Here is a 21388-nt window from a genome sequence, read left to right as displayed (position 1 = left end):
ACTGTTGGTTCCCCTGACTATGTGTCACTTCAGCAAGCTTCAACACTTTTAAGAAGAGTACCTGATGTTAAAAAAGAGAGGAAGTGCAATTCAATGTACAAGAATGTGGTCAGCCAAAGGCAATCATATCTGGAAAAGTTCACTACACACTTCAACACTAGAAGGAGAAACCTGTGTCCATGAAAAATCACCAGGAGCTGCAGGAAAACAGAATGTGTGGACAAGAGTTCATGAAGCACTAGACCTCAATATTTCTGTAAGTATTAAGGTCTGGGATATATTCTGATGGCATAGGGCAGATCTTTTTATCAATATGTATGGTGTGCTTACTGCTGGTGTGCTTACTAGCCCAGGTGCACTCAGCAGAGCTCACCACCTATCAGTATAATAATGGTATTTTACAGGATGGCAGCAGCAATGTACCCTGAAACAGAAGTCTGAAGGCATGGCTCTCAGAATATGAGAAGGACCTCTGCCAACTCCCTAGTCCACCCACAGTCCCTGAATCTCCAACCCAGTGAGCAGAACATGTGGGATGTTCTGCAATATCAGATGCAGGACTACAGGCCAGATGCACAACCAACATCCCAGACAGGACTCCATCATTGGCTTTCTGATGCAATGCAATGATGTCTGGAAATGCCTTAAAGAAATCAATGCCCAGTGCTCTGCAGTGATCTAGTTACAGTAATTGTAACTAGAGGCAGACTAACCCATTATCTCTAATTGTTTGGTAGAGATGAGTGTCAATACTGTGTGTATATTTTATTATATAAATGTTGCATAACTCATGAATTAAGACAGAAAGTATAACATTGGTTTATTAAATACTGTGCTCGTCATATTATCATAACAGCTACTATTGTAACTTCTGATTTTGTTTAAACTGCAGGTGCAAAACTGTCAACTGTAGTTTATGTGATTAAACTGCTCTGTTAGCATGTTTCAAACTTTGGCCTGAACATTGTTGCAAACCTGTTTCACAAACAGGTGGCAGCCATCCTTAACTACCATACTTCTGTAAGCCTTTAATTCAAATAAGCAATGATTTTATTATAATATATTTTCTAAACTATAGGGATAATAACCTACAAATCATTCATAATTTACTATCAAGGGAAATTTTAAATTTAATGCTTTAACACCAGTGCTGAAACTGAACCTGAATATAGTGGAAAACATAAGGTTTTTAAATGTTTGATGGAAAGCTTTAACAGCTTTTTAAAAATATATTCCTTTTCAAAAATCACACAAATGTGATTCACGGCATATCTTACCTCAGTCTGCACTAAGTAGTTTCTCTGTGTTCGTATGTGTTTCAGGAACCCTAGGATGTTCACTGAGCCTTGTGCTTTTATCTGTTGTAACATGCTGTCCAGCACAATGTAAGTGCCAGTCCTCCCAACACCAGCACTGCAAAGCAAGAGAAAAACTATCCATTAATGATACCCTTTAGCCTATTCCTCCCACAACAACGTCAGCATCATAACGGAGAATGCCACCCACATACAACAAAGTCATTTAAAACTGTTGGCTGATGATTAGAGTACTTATTCCTGAAATAACTGGATTTTTGTCTTCAATTTCTTTTATTTATGTTCTAACACTTCAATATCTATAATCCATTCAAATAATATTTTCCACAGCCACTCTTTCCAGGTTTATGGCTAAAAACAAATATTGGATATACAGTAGAATAATTGCTCATCAGATACCTGCAGTGCACCACTACAGGCCCCATATCACTTGTCCTTGCTTGTGAAGACTTTTGCACAAATGTCAGCACAGGCAGAGTGTAGTCAGGAACCCCCATGTCAGGCCACTGTGTGTAGTGGTACTGAACAACTGTGCGCTCATTGTATCTCCCTTTCTGAGATCCCTGAGGGAAACAACACAGCGAACCTTTTTATTTTTGCTTTACTGAACAATTCTGTCAACTGCACTTTTATATTTTAGTTTATTAATGACATACTGTAAAATCACAATCATATCTGATTGCAATCACTACTTTTACATGAAAATATAAACCACATCTGTTTAAAAAAAAGGTGTGGAACAAATTCTTTATGTAACGCCTTCACACTGAGCTTTTATAAGCTTAAAAAATATCATTATTAAAAATAAGATAATCTTCACGTAAACAAACCTTTTTGATTTTCATGTTTCTCACAGTAAAATGTCTCATGGTGTAATATGCCAGGACTTTTGTGCTCTTCAATGACACCAGAAAGCAACCATACTCTTCATTATTTTCTAAAGGCCAGTACTGGTCACATTTTCTCTACAACACACAATAAAACAAACAATGTCAGTCTTATTTCTACAAAGAAAGTGAAAAATCAAAACAGTTAAATACCTAGCAAACAGAAACACAATATTCTTTATTTCTTAAATTAAATTTTAAAAATCACTATCTTTTTCAGGTGCATTGTATTTATTTTTTCTCGTTGGTCACACAGGGATTAATTAAATTGGGTGTCTATGACATTAGAAATGTCCATTGATTTGCCGTGATGTGTAAAAAAGCTTTTTTTTCAGACATTTTTTCAGACCTGTATGTGTGTTAACTGTTGTATGTATGAAAATGACCAATTGTCTGTGTAATTCAGTGTTGTGTTATTAATCAGTTTGTTAATTGTTGCAGGTTAATGGTTTTTATGGGTGAATATTTAATACCTCTCCTTTGTTTTCTGTTCAAAGATCTGCTGGATTGGAGGTGATTATTGTATATTTGTAAAGAATCCTATATACACACATAATATCTGTAGTGTGATTTCAATGCAATTATAAGAGAACAGTAATAAATCAGAACAATAATCCTATGTCATGTCAGGCTGAACAGTGGGCACCAGACACCAGCAGTTTAAACCAAGATCTCCGTTTTAGTATTGTTCTGATTACAGTACCTAAATATCTCAACAGCTTTAGGTTGTTCCCAATAATGTTTTATTGGTTTTATATTTTAGACCATGGAATTTTAAACATTTATGGATGGAGGAACTCTTTACAAGAATCTTACTCAGTAAAGACCCCCTAATGTACACGTAAAATCAACCTGAAGTTGTAGTTATCATATCACAGTTAACAAATAATTATACACTATTAAAAACAGAAATGCAGATCAGCAGCACTGTAAGTGCAGCTAGAGCAAATCCCCTGTGTAAGAGTGTATTTTACATACAACCAGGATTTTGTTAAACGTTATTTTATTAAATGACAAATTTAAAAGTGGGGAAGAACTTTTGTTTTGATTACATTTTTGTCTGGTTTTCAGATTAAAAAAAACATTTTCTCTTTTCTCATGTTTCTATTATAACATACATCACAACTTGTAATTGAAAACAACATTTTATACATTTTTATAACAAACTTTAAAAAAATATTTCTTTTCTGAGAGGCACCAAACCTTTTTTTCATTTAAACTGTAATCTCCAACTGACATCTAGTGCAGAAATAAAGCATGAAAATAAATAAAAAAACCTATTTCGAACAAGACAGTGAAAAACACTCACCCGTCCTTTCTCAACTAGGTTTGTGATCATAACTATCACTCCGACATTATGTTCCCATATCATTCTCCAGAAATCTTCAGCCGTTGATTTAAGAGGTCCCTGTGCTGCAATATATGCTTTTGCTTTATTAAATCCCTGTCAAAATATAATTAATCATACACAAGTCAATACAAATGCATTGGGGTTACTTTAAATAACCATACAGTATACACAAACATCTTTCTATTGGATTTCAGTGTTACAATAAATTTAGTGTAGCTGTACTGTACTGTATTTTTAATTTCCCCACACAGGAATTACAATAAAAATTTAATTTACTCTATAAAATATAAAATAATTTATTGTGTGCTTGACGTTACCAGATACATTGCATTTTTTTAAATGGTACTGTACATACTGTAGAAACCCATAAATACACAGTGAAAAAGGCAATCTACTTACGTCAACATAGTTTGCATTGATGTAGTCATTACTCTTTCCACTTTTATCTGGGTTGGGTGACAGTTTGACTCTACTATGATCATCTGAAATAAAATAAACATTCAAAAATTCCCATGAGGTTAATTAGCGGTCTGCATTTTTTCGTAGATTTCGTAGAACTCGTAGATCATTTGCATACTTACAGGCAACAATGTTAATGTATCTGTTTTTGTTCTTGTTATCTGGGTGGTTGGAGCTGTCTGATGTAATGCCTAGATCAACAGTGCACGTTTGAACCTCCTGGAAAAGAAGTTAAAAAGGATTACCAGAGACATCAATACCCAGCAGTCCACCACCATAAAAAGTTACAGAATCATGCAAAAATGGACATAGATATATTATGAATAATAACTACAACTACAGCTACAGAACGTAAGAATAAAAAAATGTCTTACCTCATAATACTCTTTCAATATCTAATGAGGGAGTGAATGCAAAAAGCACAGCAATGAAATTCAATGACAGTGCACAACATAGCTGAATATATTATTGTATTTAAGAAAGAATAATCATTGTCATTCATGCAATAACAAGAGTGTAACAAGGTGAGGAGCAAGGCAAGACAATCACAGTACAGTACTATATGTCAAATGTCATGCAGTGCACCTTTGCCAAAGACAACATGTTTGTCAGATGAAAACATGGAGAGACTGGAACTGTCTATGTAAACACTCCAAGCTTTTATGTGCTTCATCATGCTCAGACAAATGGTCAGGCTCAAAATTATACTTCTGATAACTGACAATACTGTATAATAAAAGTATTTGAAGCCGTTAAACATTGTGGAAAGGAGTTACCCTTTCTTTTTTTAGAAGAGATTTTATAATAATGTACACTTCTGAGTTGCACTTTTTCTATTTGGTAAAACATGAGCTGATTATTATGAAAATGATCATTCCTTTTCTTCTTGAAAGTAAGATTAATATTCATAAGTATCTGAAGTGCATTCAGTGAGAATAATCACAAGTTTTACATTTACAGTACTGTGTGAGTTCATATGACTGTACGTTACCAAAAATTACAGGCTATTTAATGAATTTGCTGTTCAGTAAGAGTTTGCAGAACATGTAATTTAATGTCCCAAAACACGTTCATTTTCTTACTATTATTTGCTCCTGATTTTCTCAATATCAAGAGCTGTATTCTATGTTCAGGAATTTAATAGATGCACACAAAGAATAAAATTGTTTTCATCCAAGTAAATGACCTGAGATGTGCATATACTGTAAATAAATCATGAAGAATTCATCATGTAGACTACAGCGAGGGCACACAGTAAATACAAGAGGAACTAATAATATCCTAGTCATTAAGAAAATCTTTTCCTTAGATGAAACATCTTTTATGTCTAATGCCCATTTTCTCTAAATTATGTCATGCAGATTCTACAGCTGTAGCAGGGTTTTCTGTTAACATTCATGATTAACACAATCTTTATAACATTCATATCATTAATCACAAATGCTTAACTGACCAAAGGTTATTCCTTATTGTAAATTATGGACAAAAAGTCTGGAAATCTCAGTTCCAGTAAATTAAAAAATAAACAGTTTCATATGTTTTATAATTACTGTTTATACATGAATGTTTTCATGTGTTTGATCTCATTAATAAATTGTACAACCAATGTGAGTAAAGGAACCCTATGCCTCTACTTATTGTTAGGCTGTATTTCATTCATTATATTACTGCCTTAATGTTAATGTTACTTTTATGTTGGCATTAGGATTCTCTGTGCTATCATACAAATCTTTTCACATTGTGAACAAGTTGAAAATATATTTTCACAACATACCTCAAACTCTTCAGAAAATCTGTTATTGTCATGAAGTTCTGCTACATGTTTTGCAAACTGCTTCACTGGAATGGGCTCATGATCATCTAGAAAATGTCAAAATAAATTATGGCCTAAAACAACTTTTAGCCAATAACTAAGCAGTTTATTACTTAATTTTCTAAATAACCTCATAAAAAAGTAGATAACAGTTAATAATCTGTTTCTAAATTATTTGTAAAATATATAATATGCAACTAAAAAGTATATTAAATACAAAAACATTTAATACGTAATATAATACTCAATTATAAATGTTACAATTTTACAAGTTGCAGTACATCAGACAAATAAATGCAGCCATCTATGTTCAGCTTATTCATTTATATTTAGCAATACCAATTAACCAGTAGTGGGTGTCTTTGACTAACCCACTTGAATAGCCCACCAGCCCACAGAGCAACACCAATTATGACACTGATTCACCCAAGACCAATAAATAGAACACTAAAATGTATAAGTATGCATGTTAAATAAATATTCCAAAAAGTTTTTTTCTCAAAAGAGAACACTAATGGCATGCACCATGTAATAAAAGGAGTAGTGGGCAATTTTAGTAGTGGGCATTAGTATTGCCTGTTGCCATTAGTAGTAAGCAATTTTAGTATAACTGACACTGAGGCTCTAAAGGGGTTAAGGTGTCTTAAAAAGAATTCTGTGAATTGACAGAGACTGTTGTTATGTTCTCAGCCACACCTTAAAGGAAATAAGGATTAACATTCAGACACTAAGTTAAGATATTAACTTAGTATTTCAGCTCCTTTTAAGGAAAGGCGCTGTATCCACAGACCTGTAATTTGCAAATGGCAACACGAAAATAACCAACAACATAAAAAGGAGGACAGGAAACTAAGTAGGAACACTGCTACTGTATCAGTTAGTTTCTTCAGCTAATATACCGTATCTGTTAGAATCCATCAAACAAGCAAAAAGGACAGCTTCTAACAACATTATACATTATTAGAATTAGCATAGCTAAAACTGCTATTTCTAAATTACAGTCAAGCAATGTGTGCTGTAGTTGTAATCATGAGATTAATATGAATGACAAGGAAAAATCTGTTTTATTTTTGGTTAATTCCATGATTACATTTGATCATATTAGAACAAAAACATACTTTGTGTCAAACTCAATGATTTCAAGTGACCAGACGTATTGGGACACTTGGTATAAATTATCTCAGAGTGTAAAAGTCAGTATATGCTTGCATATCTCCTTGAGGCAATAACTTACTGAAGTCTGCACTTATTGAGATCTCCAATCTCTCTGTGTAATAATTTGAGATACTTTGTTTTAGCCACTTTTAGTGATTGCCTATTCTTGGGATGTGCTGACTTCACTTTTTGCATCATTCTCCCTGGATTCTGGGAGTAAAGCTTTATATACAGTACATACATTTCAGAACAGAATAAAAATGTGAGAATTAATCTTAAAAAGTAAGTGAATACTTTAAAATTTGAATTATAGCATTCTGGATTTAGAGTGTGACTTATTTCCTCCTTAAAATAAATAACACAAAACATAAAGCCTTCCTTTTTTATCCAAATGACCATTACCTGAGGCTGGAAGGACTGGTGTTGGAGGTGAGGTAATCACTCTTGGGGATGTGTTATCTTCCAGATAGAAATGAGCAGTCTGAAAACATTTCCTTCATAAGGTAAGAAGACAAAACCAAAGACAATCAACATTAAGCAGTGAGTTCAGGATTGCAACAGTAGTGACACACATTGATATAATTTAGTATAGGTTCTGAAGAATATGGTTTTCTGGTTTTCTGATTTACCTCTACAGTCAAAATATGAATGACCCAGATTTCATACTAAGTCCATATCATCTCAATTTTTAATAAAATTTTAAAATCCAAATCGTTCAAGGTTTAACATGAGTTCAAATATTACTAACCACAAAAAAACCCAAGACAAAGGTAGTGGTGCAGTGTTCTCTTGGCCTTGATAAGTGGCCTTGTGAGGGTTATTCATGCTTCACATTACCCACAAACTCTGTTACAGAATTTAGGATCAGTTTAACAACATCAATTTTCTAAAATGATTATTGCACAGAAACATTGTCTGCTGTCTCATTTATTAAAGCACATTGGTATAAATTGTAGGATTAACCTCTACTTATAAATATAAATTTCCTTTTCAGCAGTTAGATAAAAAGATACAATTTTTTATTAATGACATGCCTACCAAATACTTGGGCAAAACTAACTTAGATTACTTAAATTATACGAAAACATATACATTACAATAAACTGTGTAAAAGAGTTCCAATTACTGTATGTATGAGTGTCAAAATGTTTCTCAAATCTTCTATTCAAACAAACATATATAACACATTGCCTTCTTTTATTTACTACAAAATACAAATCTATCGGGAATAACAGTTCTGAGGTGATCAGTTGAAGGTCACTTTAGAATTATACCTCTGTATAAAGAAGGAAAACTAAACTGGTTTTTATTCAAGAAAAAAATGTGCATGAAAAAACAATTCTTTGAGTCTTAAAAGTACATAATGTATGTGTAATCATTTGACACTTTAAATATCTTAGGGAAGACAAATATATACATTTTTATGATTATGGTTTAATACTCATACACTGAAAACAAGAAAGCAGAAAAACAACCAAACAAAAAGCCATAAGCGTGCACAAATTCATGAAAAGATTTTCTGTATAATCTGAAACAAGTTTTTACAAGGATAACTGAAACACCAATTGATTGACCTATGTTGTGTTTTCTAAAATACAGAAATCTTAGGAAGGATTACACTGGCAGATAACTCAAAATTTGGTCCCTGATTAAATGTTTTTCTTCATCGGGAAAAGGCTAGGTTACAAAATGTACATCTGCAAAGGAACGAAATGAACACATTGTCGTTTGAGAGGAACACTGATTGAACATGCTTAGGATTACTAAACCTCTAGTGCAAAATCCATCTTACAAAAACTGAACAAGACTCTGACATAATGATTTGCTAGCCTTTCTTGGACCTCTTTCAGCCTTAACTTCAAAATGCAGATACAACAGATAAAATTTTCTGATCGAAAGATATTAAAACAATCTTTTTTTCATAAATTACAAATGTATAATTTAAGAATCTGTACATGTATGTGGATTTAGATCTCTGAATGTTTTGTTAATTTCCTCAGAATGTTGTTTAGTTCATTGTTCAGCTTTATTTTTTAGGAATAAGAAATGGTAGATGGAGTATAGTTCAAAGCCAAATTCTAAACACCTCATCTTATTTCCTCATCAAATTGTCTATGAGCTTCCTCACCTGTGAAAGATGTATGACTTGTACGGCATGAATCACTTTTTATGACTCACAGTGTGTATAGCTGTTACAGTACATCTGGGTTTTTTGAAACAAGAACTTTCTTGACGGTCACCTAATCAATAAAATGGATTCCCTGCCAAAACTATTGCTGTGCTTGATTACCTCTTTGAATAGTGTTTGCTGCAGTGTTACAGTACCATCTTGTTGTCTGATCTTGTCAGATCTCAGAAGGTAAACGTATTTGTGCTATTGTACGTCAGTGCTGGGATGGGACAACCTCTTAGGTAAATCAAGTGCTATAAGTGGTGTTTGTGGATCAGTTAATGTCACATTTCCTCTAAGACCCGACTTTCCAAACCACCATCCCAGTAAGGTGACTAGGTACACTGTATGGTACTGTGGAGTGTAAGGCCCTGTGCCCTGGCTAAATTCCACTCTGGGCTTGCACAGTTTGGCCTACATTAAGTACCCCCTTAATTCAACTGCAATTAGGAATTCAATTATCTAATTTGCTGTGTAAACTGGCTGCCATGCATTTCAGCAGTGGATGAAGTGGGTTCACTCCTCTATAGTATGTAAACCGGTTTGGATCCTTTGGGATGAAATACTTCACTAATTTGTTTTCATTCCCTGGTAATGTCTTCACTGTGAAAACATGCAATACATACTACCAGAGTGTTAATGCTCTGTATCTTACAGTTTATGCTAATTTTCATTATTATAGGTTGACCAGTATAAGACCATTTACCAAGATAATATTAATGATGATAATATGATTATTTTGATGGCAATTGACATTCAAGCTAAAGTATCAAGTCCAATATTTAAAATGTGATTGGGTTTATAAAGTATTTATTGAATATTATTTTTCACAATTAGATCAGAGAAAATACATTCTGAAATAAATTAGACCTATAGTATTATGCTGTTGTGACACACATGATACTTGTCTGATGATTGATTTGTCAATGAACACGATTATTGCGAAGAATATAATGAGACCATCACAGAGTCCAGATCAATACATCTACAGTATAACCTGCAACAGTTCAGCCCTGACAGGACCTTGACAGCAAATCCAAAAGCACAAATCTTTGACACATACAGTTTATGATCAGCAGTAAGGAAGTAAGGAATCCTTTAGTTAATAACAGAATTAAAATGGATAGCATAGCTAATATTGATTTATTTTTTGGAGCAGTTTAAATCTGTTTTTTTAATAATTTCATTACCCTATTGATTAGCTTCAGAGAGTTATTTTATTTAAAACTTAAATATTCTTTCTTACTCTGTAAATTTTTATTTTACTTACAAAAGAAAAATGCTTTCCTAATTCATGAAATGGCATACATGTATTTTTTTATAGTCATCTAGGGTGCTTGCAAAAGTAAAGTTTTGATATATTCAAACACAAAAATAAAAATTATTTCATACATTTAGTGAAAGCGTTAATATCCATAAGTTAAAAAAGGTTACACCTCCTGGACAGATATATGTAATTCCTATTGGTGCATGTTTTATGAGGTTAAATAAATGTGTAAGAATTTTTTCTTAAATGTAATAAAAGTCACTCTCATTCCATTCTCCCTATGTTTCTACAACAAGAGGGAAACAGCAGCCTAGAACTCAATGGATGGCACAGTGACTGACAGCTGGTGGCATCCGTGAGACTGTTTTTAAATTGAGTTTTTAGTTAAGGAAAAAGAAACCTTAATTTTGCCTAGTTCTGTTTTCCTTCTTATCAATATCTCTTCTTCAGAACACCCACTGGAGCACCACTCCCTCCAACCTATCACCCTCCATGCATCAGCTCCCTCACTCGGTCCGTGGAAAAGGGAGGGGTACAGCTCTACTTTGCATTAACTGGGGTTCGGGTGAACTACTGAAGTAAAAAAATAGGTCTTTCATTTATTATAATATAAGTTAAGATAACTGGAATTGTCAGACACTTTAGACACTCCATTATAAAAGCTATTTAAAATAACATTTAAAGAACCACATGTCACGCCCTCTGCAGCCAGAGGGCACTCCTTCTCTGTCCTGTCCCTAGTTTCCGGTCTGCTGTCCTTCCTGTCCCTCTCTTTCCCTTGGGCTATATATTTCCGGGTCTTGCACTCTGTCCTGGCTCAGCATTGACGTTCGGATGTCCTGAGACCCGCCTAGCACCAGGCCGCCCCACGTCCGCTCCCTGAGGGCTTAGGTTTCTATACGGCATTCCTGAACTCTTTGCACTATGAGCCCGGGCCTTTTTCCCGTCTCGCCGCTACGCATATGGGTCTTTTTCTGCTCTCCTGCTCCCCACGGTTAGTCCCTTTGGACGTCCGTGACACCACATCCTTTTTAAAAATATATGTTACAGTATCACCAAATTTACAGTCTGAATTTTTTGCAAAGTGTTTCTTTTTATGTGACTAAAGATTAATGAATCAGAAATTAAAGCCTCTTTCATATACTTGAACCAATTACATTCGGTGTAATGTAATGTATTCTAAACAACACCTATAAAGCATCTGTTTCACTTAATTTCTCTTTATTGACTTGCACTCATGTATATCCATCCATCCATTTTCGAACTGCTCTTCCAATTCAGAGTTGTGGGGGAGGAGTTGGAGACTATATCCCAGAAAGCCACATATGTATTAAAACACAAAATACCCTTAATACATCCTACTGCAAAATACTTCCTTTCACATAAAATGAAAAACATCAAATGTAATTAATATTTTATGTAGTATTCAAAAAGGTGTGTAAAGAATGAAAAAAAGAAAACCCTTGTTGAAACTGCATACCAAATAACTAACAGAATTTAAATGTTTTAAGACATGGTATTGTAATGTACTGCAAAAAACAGTTATCTACTGTATAGCAGTATACCAGAATGAATATACATAGCATATTACGTGTACCTAACATCTGTTACAACACTGAAACAAGATGCTGGAAATCCCCTCAACATATGAAATGAAATTCCATGTTATCTTTCTCTAGCTGAAAATGAGATTTTTGATCTATTAGAACAGATTATGCCTCCCAGAGAGAAAGACAAAAATCAAGGCCTTACTGTATAAGTAAGCCTTTTCATCTAGTCAATAACCTTGGGAGGCTTTTCTCTGTTTTAAGAGAAGATTAAAGACAATATAACTGAAATCACGGTTCCACTTGTTTAGAAAAAAGGAATCTTAAGCAATTCATCCTTTTTGTATCTTTTATTGCCACATTTCACCACTCTCTCCACTACTAGACACAAAAGGAAAAAAATTACATATTAGAATGCCATTTGTAAGTTATTGAGAAGAGGTGCTAAAATTCACTACAATCAGTGCCAAATCATCAAGGACGAAAATTCATATACAGTATTCAATTTATACTGTTTTATACATGACACCTCGGAATAACTCTTGTGGATAAAGACCTTATAGCCAAATGTAGCTCTGGTAGAAAAAAAATATTTCTTATTTTAGGTCTTATTTTTCTTTTCTTGGTAACAGCTGATTTGGCACTGGCACTAGTCGTAAACATCTTCAATCATGTTAAAGCTAACTTAAAATAGATAAGTTTAAATAAGTATTAGCACAATGCTAAAAATATTAAAAAGACAACTGCTTATACACATAGGGCTACAATACTAAAAAGAGAATAATCAAGGATTTGTTGTAAAAGCAAAGTTCTACCCAGCTATTAATTTAGCAATTTAGTTAGCATTAATTAAAGCTATTTCTTTTTTTATGCTGAAAATGAAAAATTCTGTTCAGAACACTTTCAGATGTTAATTTGCTAGATGTTTCATTAAATCCTTCTGTAATTATGCTATTTAATCTCTATACTTAGGCAAAAACAAATTAAACCTTAGAATTAAAAAAAATAGTAATTATCTCATTAATACAGTATGTTATCTTCAAAGAGCAGGTACTAAAATTCAGACTTGCTATACACTTTTTCTATTAACACAGTGGTAATAACAAATCTTTATTTAACCATGTATGTTAAATCATAAACATACATATGCTAAATCAACCGGAATCTTATTCATATTGACAACCCAGAGATTACCCGTTGATATACAGTAACAGATCATTTTACTGGAAGAATTTGAGTGCAATCTTTGCTAAAAGGAATAAATAGCAAACATATGTAATTTGATCCTACAGCTGTCCAGAGCAAGTTAAAAAACCCTTGCCAATAAGGAAAAGGGTAGTATAGACTTAGAGGAATTTGCTATCATCATCAAGAGGAAATGCAATATCTAGAAAACCCATAAAAACTCCACCATCAAGAAGTTTATTCCAAGCTGAATGAAATACCAGTACCACAGAAAGATGCATTATTCCCAAAATTCTAATTATTCCATCCATAATTACTGTACAAAGAACATAAATTTAATGTTTTTAATCAGAAACGGTTTATAAGTGATTACATATTTTTCATGGATAAGTTATTTAAAGACAGACTGAAAATACACAACATGCTTTTTTATACAAGTCTTAAAAAAGAAAAACTCCTTTCAGCATGGTCTTTATACCATGTTTTTCTTGAATAACCTAAAACACCTTTGCAATTTGTGATACTGGTGGTGGCGCTTATGAGGATGCCTATGTTCTTTTAAACTCTTTTTCATAATTGATGACACGAGGACATAATACTTGGAGAAAATTATTTGTGGGCTGGTAAGCATGAACTTATTTTTTAAAAATGTCTGCAAGTAAGGGGAATTACCAAGCCAGGCGTTTTCATATTCGGCTTTTTTATTTTTGTTGCTCTATAATAAATTTAAAGTGTTTAGAAATGTTGATAAAAATGCTAATGGTACAACAGGACAACTACCATATATGCTAATTAAACAGTACCTACCTCCAATATACGAGAATCCCCACAAGGACCAGGAGACACAGGAGAGTCAGAGTAGATACCACCACCAGAGGTACTATTGCCCGTTTCTCTTCAACACTTTCCGCTAATCCAATACGGGACTCATGGCTACTGTTGCTTGCTTCTGTTGGTGAAGTAAATACAAATATTGACATGTTTCACCCTCAAGCAAACCTTATGCCAATTTAACTGCTGTCAATAAAACATTGGAGAAAAATAAGCAGCTTACTCTCTTAGTATTTTTTCACTGCATGAAAGGATTTTATCATTTGCAAACCAGTTTGAATGAATTTAAAGGACAGAAACAGACTGCAACAGGATCAGAAGCAAAGTACGTGTTATGACTTACCTTTAAAACCTATGCAAAAACTCAAGGAAATGTTTGACATTTTGACAGTTTTTATAAAATATAACTTTTCATCCAATCCTTTTGAACCTTTATAAAACAAGCATTTTGTATTTCTTGCTTTCCCTGATTTTCACTTCATAATAAACATTCTTTAAATTACTAGATTTTTCCAGTGCCCTCTATGAATATATATCTTTGAAAATGTAAGTTACTCTCATTTGGTATTCTTCAAGGACTTGAAACTGAAACCTTTTTTCATCCGATTGGCAGCGCACATTTCTTGTATTTTTGCAATAAAAGACCACAAGAGTGTATACATGCTGTTACATGAAAGTGGTGGCAGGTAAATCACAAGCATGAGAAACTAAAAGGGAAGCAGAACAGTCTTGACTTAAATAAGCACTACTGTGAAGAGTGAAGTTAGTGAAAAGGCAGAGAACTAAATCATTTCAAGACTGTTTAACAAGTGCCAGTCATCAAATCTGATAACAGCCATGCTTCTAACATTTGATGACAATGATTGGGCAGGGTCAGACATTAAAGATGTACATCACTCCACAGCCTCTGAAAAGACAAGATGTACTGTATATTAGTGCACAGCCTTCAGCTAGAAAAACTATGTTTTGCAAATAGCCAGTTGCCATATGAATGGAGAAGTATACTACTGCCATCTTGTGGATGATCTTTTGCACTTACTGGTTTAAAGTCTGTAAAGTATCGATACTAAAACTGTGTTATTTTCTTTCTGCATTTTCTTATAATTCAAAGCCCAAATTATACTTACCTTACTGTTGTTTACACTTACATAATGTTTCATACGAAAGGATTTGAACATGTAATTGAATTTATTACATACCTGAAATGTGGGAGAATGCTAATGACCACACATCAGTCACACCTTTAATTTCATAGATTAGTATCAGTTAAAAGTTTCTCCTTATACATAGCTATGAAGCAAAAGCCAACTGTATACATGACATGCTTTTAAACACCAGAACACTAACAACCTACTGTAGATGCATTATGAGTTTTGCATATATACACAAATGTATATATATAAATTACACAAATATTTAAACAATGGACATAACACAAATGTATTATAGTAGATGGATACAGAATTTTTAAGCCTTATGTGGTTTAAACCTATGAAAATCTATGGCAATGTTGTTAGATGTGCTATAAAAAGGCCATGATAATCACAATTAATAGTATGATGCATGTTAGATGAAATTCCATCTTAATAACCCCCAAACCTTACCTTACCCATGTGTCACAGGGTTATAAAGAAAGGTTGTTTTAGACATCTGTTGCCTGAGACGTGCTGGTTAGTAATTCCGTTACCCAGTGTTTGTAAACATTCACAGTTTAGTGGTTCCATGCACATTCCTTTTTTTTAACTGCCATTTGCCTAACCATAACTAACCTGCCTCAGATATCTTGAACACAGCTGTTGCAACCCCATTAGATAAAGACAGTGCTGAAGGGCTGTAGCACTCTTGGTGATAAGTCAGCTTTACCTGCATCCGTTGTACCATCAGAATCGCTTTCTGAGTAGTCAGGGATACTGAAGTCTGAAGAAGTCTCATTGTCGTTGAAGCTCTCCGAAGTCCCTTGACCAGAACCGCTTTCTTCATCTGTGTTTCCTAATGTCCAGGATCTGGAGTCTGTTGTATTTGCTTCTTCTGTAAAGCTAACAGTCTCATTATCATTTTTAAAGAGGAAGGCAGAAGTATGACTCCTGCGGGGTACATCTGGAGTTGGGGTTACGGTGTTATGATCCATTCCATTCAGCATTTCTTGTGATGTATTGAGTGCTTTAGCCATCACTGTCTTTGCATACAGAAGTGTGGGTTTATCAGGGGTTACACTTTGGTTTCTATCCGAATCCTGTTCTAACTCTTCCTGAGATTCTATGTAGAGAGCTGTACCGGTAGTATTGCTCTCTATTTGGTGTTCCCTGGGAAGTGGGGGTGTGGAACTAGCATCAGGAATGGCGGTTTGGGACAGAACTTGGATATCAGAGGAAGAACCCGAATTGATGAGGGTTATAGGGCTTTCACTGCTGGCTCTGGCAGCTGTAACAGAAACGTACAAATCACTATCTGAATGGAGAGACAACTGGGATTTTGAATTAGCAAAACCAAGAGATAGCTTATTGCTAGAAAACACCTGGCTTGTATCCAATCCATGGATCGCATTCCAGAAATGTTTGTTTTCAGGTGTAGGTAGTAATTTCAACTCACTGAGTGATAGTCCAGGGGTAGGGTGAATGTCTACCTCATGGGGAATTGAGGGATACATGCTTTGCTGTGTCCAAGAGCTATGAAAAGAGGATGTTTGATGTGGGCTACTACCAGATGTAGAATGTGCTAATTCAGTGTAACTGCTTTCAATCATTTCTCTGCCTGCACTCAAAGCTTGATCACAACCTGAGAAACATTTGTGAGAGTGAGACACTGCTTCCTCCCTTTGGGATTCTGGTGTACCTAAGAGAAATGATGAACTAAAAGTAGCTGTGATGGTGCCAAATAGAGGCACTTTATTATTGTTAATGCTTACACTGTGTATAGAGGAAACAGTACCACTGGATGTTTCTGAGGTAGGATTTAGGTTTACTTTGCTGACAGAACTAGAAATAGAAGATAGCAGGAATCTTTCAGCACTAACAAAAGCAGATGCGTCTTCCTGTGATTGTGCCATGCTGGTGCCCAAAGTAGAAACAGAAAGCATACGGGGAAGGGCAAACATATCTTGACCTTGAGAAGCATCATCCACTGAGCTATCAGAAAAGCTACCAGAGCCATCAGCAAGTGTTTCAGTGCTGGAAGAGGAAGAGCGGTTTTGCACTGTGGCTGAATCACTAGAATAAAGAAGCAGTATATCTTGTGATAAAGGCAGAGTTTCATGCGAAGAGTCAATATTAATAAAGTGTGATGGATTAATCTGAACCCAGGTCTTAGTAGCAGATGTAAAAGCAGCACCAGAAGTTGCAGGTTCAAGATCAGAAGTGGCAGAGGAAATCTGAAGAAAAGTTCCATCCTTACTAGCAGCGGTGAACCCAGAAAACACATCACCTGTTAATGCAGATTCCACATGCACCGATTCATGGCTAGCATGACCCAATGGCTGAATCTCACTATGACCCCCAGCATGAGACATAAGCACATCCCTATCAGTGAAGGCAGGAGTAGCCATGGTCAGAGTATCATCACTGGATAAAGGAATAGAAGATTCAAGAGTTTTATCAAAAATGGAAAACATGGATGACTTTGTTTCAGAAACAGTGCTGAATGGTTTAGACTTGTGATGATTTTCCCAGTCAGAATTAGACAATATTGCAGTGCCATATGAATCAGGTAAAGTTTGAAGGGGTAGAATATCATTAGATAAAATAAGGGTAGGCATAATCTGTGTATCAACCTTGGCCACAGCTGTTGCATGAGACAATACATTATCAGCGGAAACAACTTCAACTTTACTTTTACTGTCAGTCTCAGTCTTAGTGTCAAACACAGAGGTCTCAGACAGAGCATTTGTAGATTTTAACAGTGACAAACTGGAGGAGAAAGTGAGGGTAGGCTGAAGGAACAGGTCACCATCAGACATCACTGAAGCATGCAGATCACCCCTATCCACCTCGGGTATAGCATGCTGAAACACATCGCTCTGAGAAACGGCATGTTTACCAACAAGCAACTCAAGAGTAGAAGAGGCAGAAGGGGTTTCATAAAATACATCTTTAGAAGAAGGAAGGGTTAACTGAAGCGATACAGCAACACTGGGTAACAAAGGAGTAACATGCAACGGACTCTTGGTATCTGAGCCAACAAAGGAAGCTTGATGCAACATCTGGGTATCAGTTAATGCAGGGTCAGGAAGGAAAAGCACATCACTAACAGGGGAACCAGACGTAGTTGGAAGTGGTATCTCACCATTAAACACAGGTTGAGTTGTTTGAGACAGAATGTCAATGTTGACAGTAGATGGACGTTGAGCACCCAGATCTGGACTTGTAGAAAGTGGCAAGACCTCTACATGGGACAGTGCAGAGGTAGTATTGACAGGTAAATGTGGGAAAGGAGTACTCCGAAATATCACCTCACCACTGGTGTCAGTAGGGGTGACATTAACTGCCACTGTATTCCCTGTGAAATTCTCAGCAGAAGAGGGGTGATCAAATTTGTCTGGAGATGCTGTGACATTGCTAAAGATCTCACCCTCAAGAGTTGAAGAAGTTGGTCCTGTTGAAAATTCATAGCTGGTTGCATTCACAACATCTTCATAGTAAATATCTGTCACAACAATGGGGTTTCTTGGTCGAGTAGGACCACTGACATTTTTCAGAGAAGAGCCTTCAGATGATTCTGTGATTCCACTAGGGCTAAAAATAGTTGTGTTGCTTGTTGTTTGAAAGTTGCTGGGGCTCTCTGTTGTGGCTTGGAATTCTATATAGTCCTCTGTAATAGCTCTTCCCTCGGGCTGAAAAGTAGTGTAGGTTTGGTAATCTAGATATGTTTTCTCTGTTTCAGTGACATTCTGCTGAGTTGGCTGTGTGACAGATTTGGTGTGAGGGTAAAGCACAGCAAACCTGTCTGTTTCTGAAGTCTCTCTATCCAAGGAATGGGCTTCTTTTGTAACAGGTGCAATTTTTGTGCTCAGGTTGTCATAGCTTTCCACAGACAACTCTTTGGTCATGGCACTGTAAGGTGAGATTTCCTTCATATCTTCGTATGGGACAGTGATAGGCTGTGCAGTTTCCATTTTATTACTCATCTTATTGAAGACTCTGGAGTTTGGAAGTTTCTTTCTTGGGTTCATATTAGACTTCACCTTAGAAAGAATGAGAATGATATTAATAAATATAAAAGGGATCTTTCATAGTATTTGAACAGGTTGGTTGGACATTAATGGACATTCACAAAGCTTCTAGAAACTTATCCAATATGTCTTACAGCTTTAATTGCTGCCAAAAGTGCTTCCACTAAGTACTGATTCAGGAAGTGATTTATGTAATCAGCACCTTTTAGACTTGAATTTCTTTCCAGATGAGATTTAACTTCTTTCATTTTCATTAAAATATTTTCATCAACATTTGGTTATAAATAATTAATATTCAACAAATACATTTTGAATAAATGCATTTCAGAGGCACTGTATATTAAGTGAAGAAGTTCAAAAGATGATTTCTCAAATCAATGTGTAACTAGTAACTAGCACTGAGCAGTATGTTTTTATTTGCAGTGCACTGACCTGTAGGGGAGAGAGGAATCAAACCTTCTCTTTTCATGGTTAGGTACTGTATTCAAGTGGGGAAAAGAAATACCTTCCTCACTGGGATCTAGTCAGTGCATAGTTCAGTTTAATAAGTTTACAATTACAGAACACCAGAAAATCAGAATAAATACTAATGACAGGAGTCCATTCAAGCCATCATGCTCATCTGGTTCTATTTTAGTCACACATAAGTAATAATAATAATAATAATAATATTTCTTTATTAGCCCTATACAATTTCTTGCATTAGGAATGCATCTTTTCGCATACCCCAGCTTTTCTCCAGGGAGACACTGACACAGAGACAGGGAGAGAAGCTTGGGGTCAGAGCGCAGGGTCTGCCATTGTACGGCGCCCCTGGAGCAGTTGGGGTTAAGGGCCTTGCTCAGGGGCCTATCGGAGTAGGATTCCTTTGCCGGCCGCGGGATTTGAACCGGCAACCTTCCAGTCACAAGCGCAGATCCTTATCCACAGAGCCACCGCTCTGCCATATTGGAAAATAGTTGGTCCCAAACAAGAAAGGGACAATTAAGAGTAACCAATCAAACCCAACTCATGTACTTTGGGAAGAATTTGTATTTCATAAAATGAAAATCCATGTAAATACAAAGACAATATGCAAGCTCCACACAGCTTATGATAACTTTGAGATCCCCTGATACTATTACCTCCAACTCATCTGTTGCTTCTTCAGTTTCATTAAAATCAGGTAAGGGTTCAGTCTCTGGAAAACAAAGCCCATAATTTTAGAAATACCACTCAAGGACTTTTTGATTGAAAAAAAAAAATATTGGAATAATTCAGACTAACCAATTCAGGTAATCTAAAAAAATATCAAGACATACTGTATAACCAAATTTAATATTTTCAGAAAATATATCTGAATCTGTAAAATAAGGGCTGGATATTCTAAATAAATTATCATACATTTTTTAAAGAATCACAAATATCTTATATATATATATTAGGAATACAGCACTGTGCGATTTCACTGAACTGCCACCAATTTATATCTATCCACTACTGCATTTAGAAATCTTAACAAGTAATTTTAATCAAATATTCCCAATATACTTAATGAATTGTTTGGTCATCCAGCCATTATTTTTGGATTGCTTGAATTCTGAGCAATTATGTTTTCATTCACATAATGTAGAATAAAAATCATTCTGATTGATGAACTATATATACTTTTTAGTATATGTTTCAAATCAAATCCAGCATGTACACTGTATATCATAAATAAAAAGTGATGATGCAGTGTATTTGTTTTTGCAGTGATTGTTAACAGTAAACAAAGAGGAGGTTGAAAATGTTTTTCTTCTTTTCTTCAGCAGTATTCAGTAAATCATGAGCACCTAATCTGTAAGAGATATGCCTCTCCTGAGGATAAAAGATTAGTAATTACTTTTGCTTTTGTGTGTGAAGATACCTGCTTAAGCATCACACATTTTTCTAAAGAAATTAAATGATACACCATATTCTGCCAATTCATCAAAATTTCTATTTTCACCATCCCTGTATTTAACATTCATTGAAAAAATATTTCTGACACAAAATGTCAAAATGTGGTCTATGCGCTTAATGCTAGCAAGATTCCTTTCCAATATTGGGAACACTTTAGATGTCAGCAAATTATTTGATATTACTGGCCTTACTCTGGATTCTATAGTTTTAATTCATGCATTTTGTCTTCGTAGCATTTACCCATAAAATGCTATTGTACAGTCCAATACTGAAATATTTTAACATTTTTATTATGCTAACTAAACCTTAAATTTCATGCA

General features: G+C 35.0%; 1 protein-coding gene across 7 annotated transcripts in view; it reads right to left on the bottom strand.

Annotated features, from left to right (window-relative positions):
• ptprz1a (protein tyrosine phosphatase receptor type Z1a) overlaps positions 1-21388 on the bottom strand; it is an 86481-nt gene that overhangs the window by 5354 nt on the left and 59739 nt on the right. For 2 of the 7 annotated variants that reach the window (XM_015352490.2, XM_015352492.2), the window contains 12 exons: positions 20270-20325; positions 15845-19157; positions 13958-14099; positions 7384-7475; positions 5788-5873; positions 4388-4408; positions 4136-4232; positions 3954-4036; positions 3513-3647; positions 2147-2281; positions 1716-1879; positions 1278-1413 (listed from right to left, as the gene is read on the bottom strand). In XM_015352490.2, the coding sequence (XP_015207976.2) occupies positions 1278-1413; positions 1716-1879; positions 2147-2281; positions 3513-3647; positions 3954-4036; positions 4136-4232; positions 4388-4408; positions 5788-5873; positions 7384-7475; positions 13958-14099; positions 15845-19157; positions 20270-20325 (4460 nt within the window). Of the gene's footprint in view, positions 1-1277; positions 1414-1715; positions 1880-2146; positions 2282-3512; positions 3648-3953; positions 4037-4135; positions 4233-4387; positions 4409-5787; positions 5874-7383; positions 7476-13957; positions 14100-14131; positions 14889-15844; positions 19158-20269; positions 20326-21388 lie in introns of those variants that run through there. The other 5 variants (XM_015352493.2, XM_015352495.2, XM_015352491.2 and 2 more) reach the window with 5 other exon arrangements.

This window comes from Lepisosteus oculatus, chromosome 7, assembly GCF_040954835.1.
Source record: "Lepisosteus oculatus isolate fLepOcu1 chromosome 7, fLepOcu1.hap2, whole genome shotgun sequence".
Classification (NCBI taxonomy): domain Eukaryota; kingdom Metazoa; phylum Chordata; class Actinopteri; order Semionotiformes; family Lepisosteidae; genus Lepisosteus; species Lepisosteus oculatus.
This window is presented reverse-complemented; position numbering and strand designations above follow the sequence as displayed.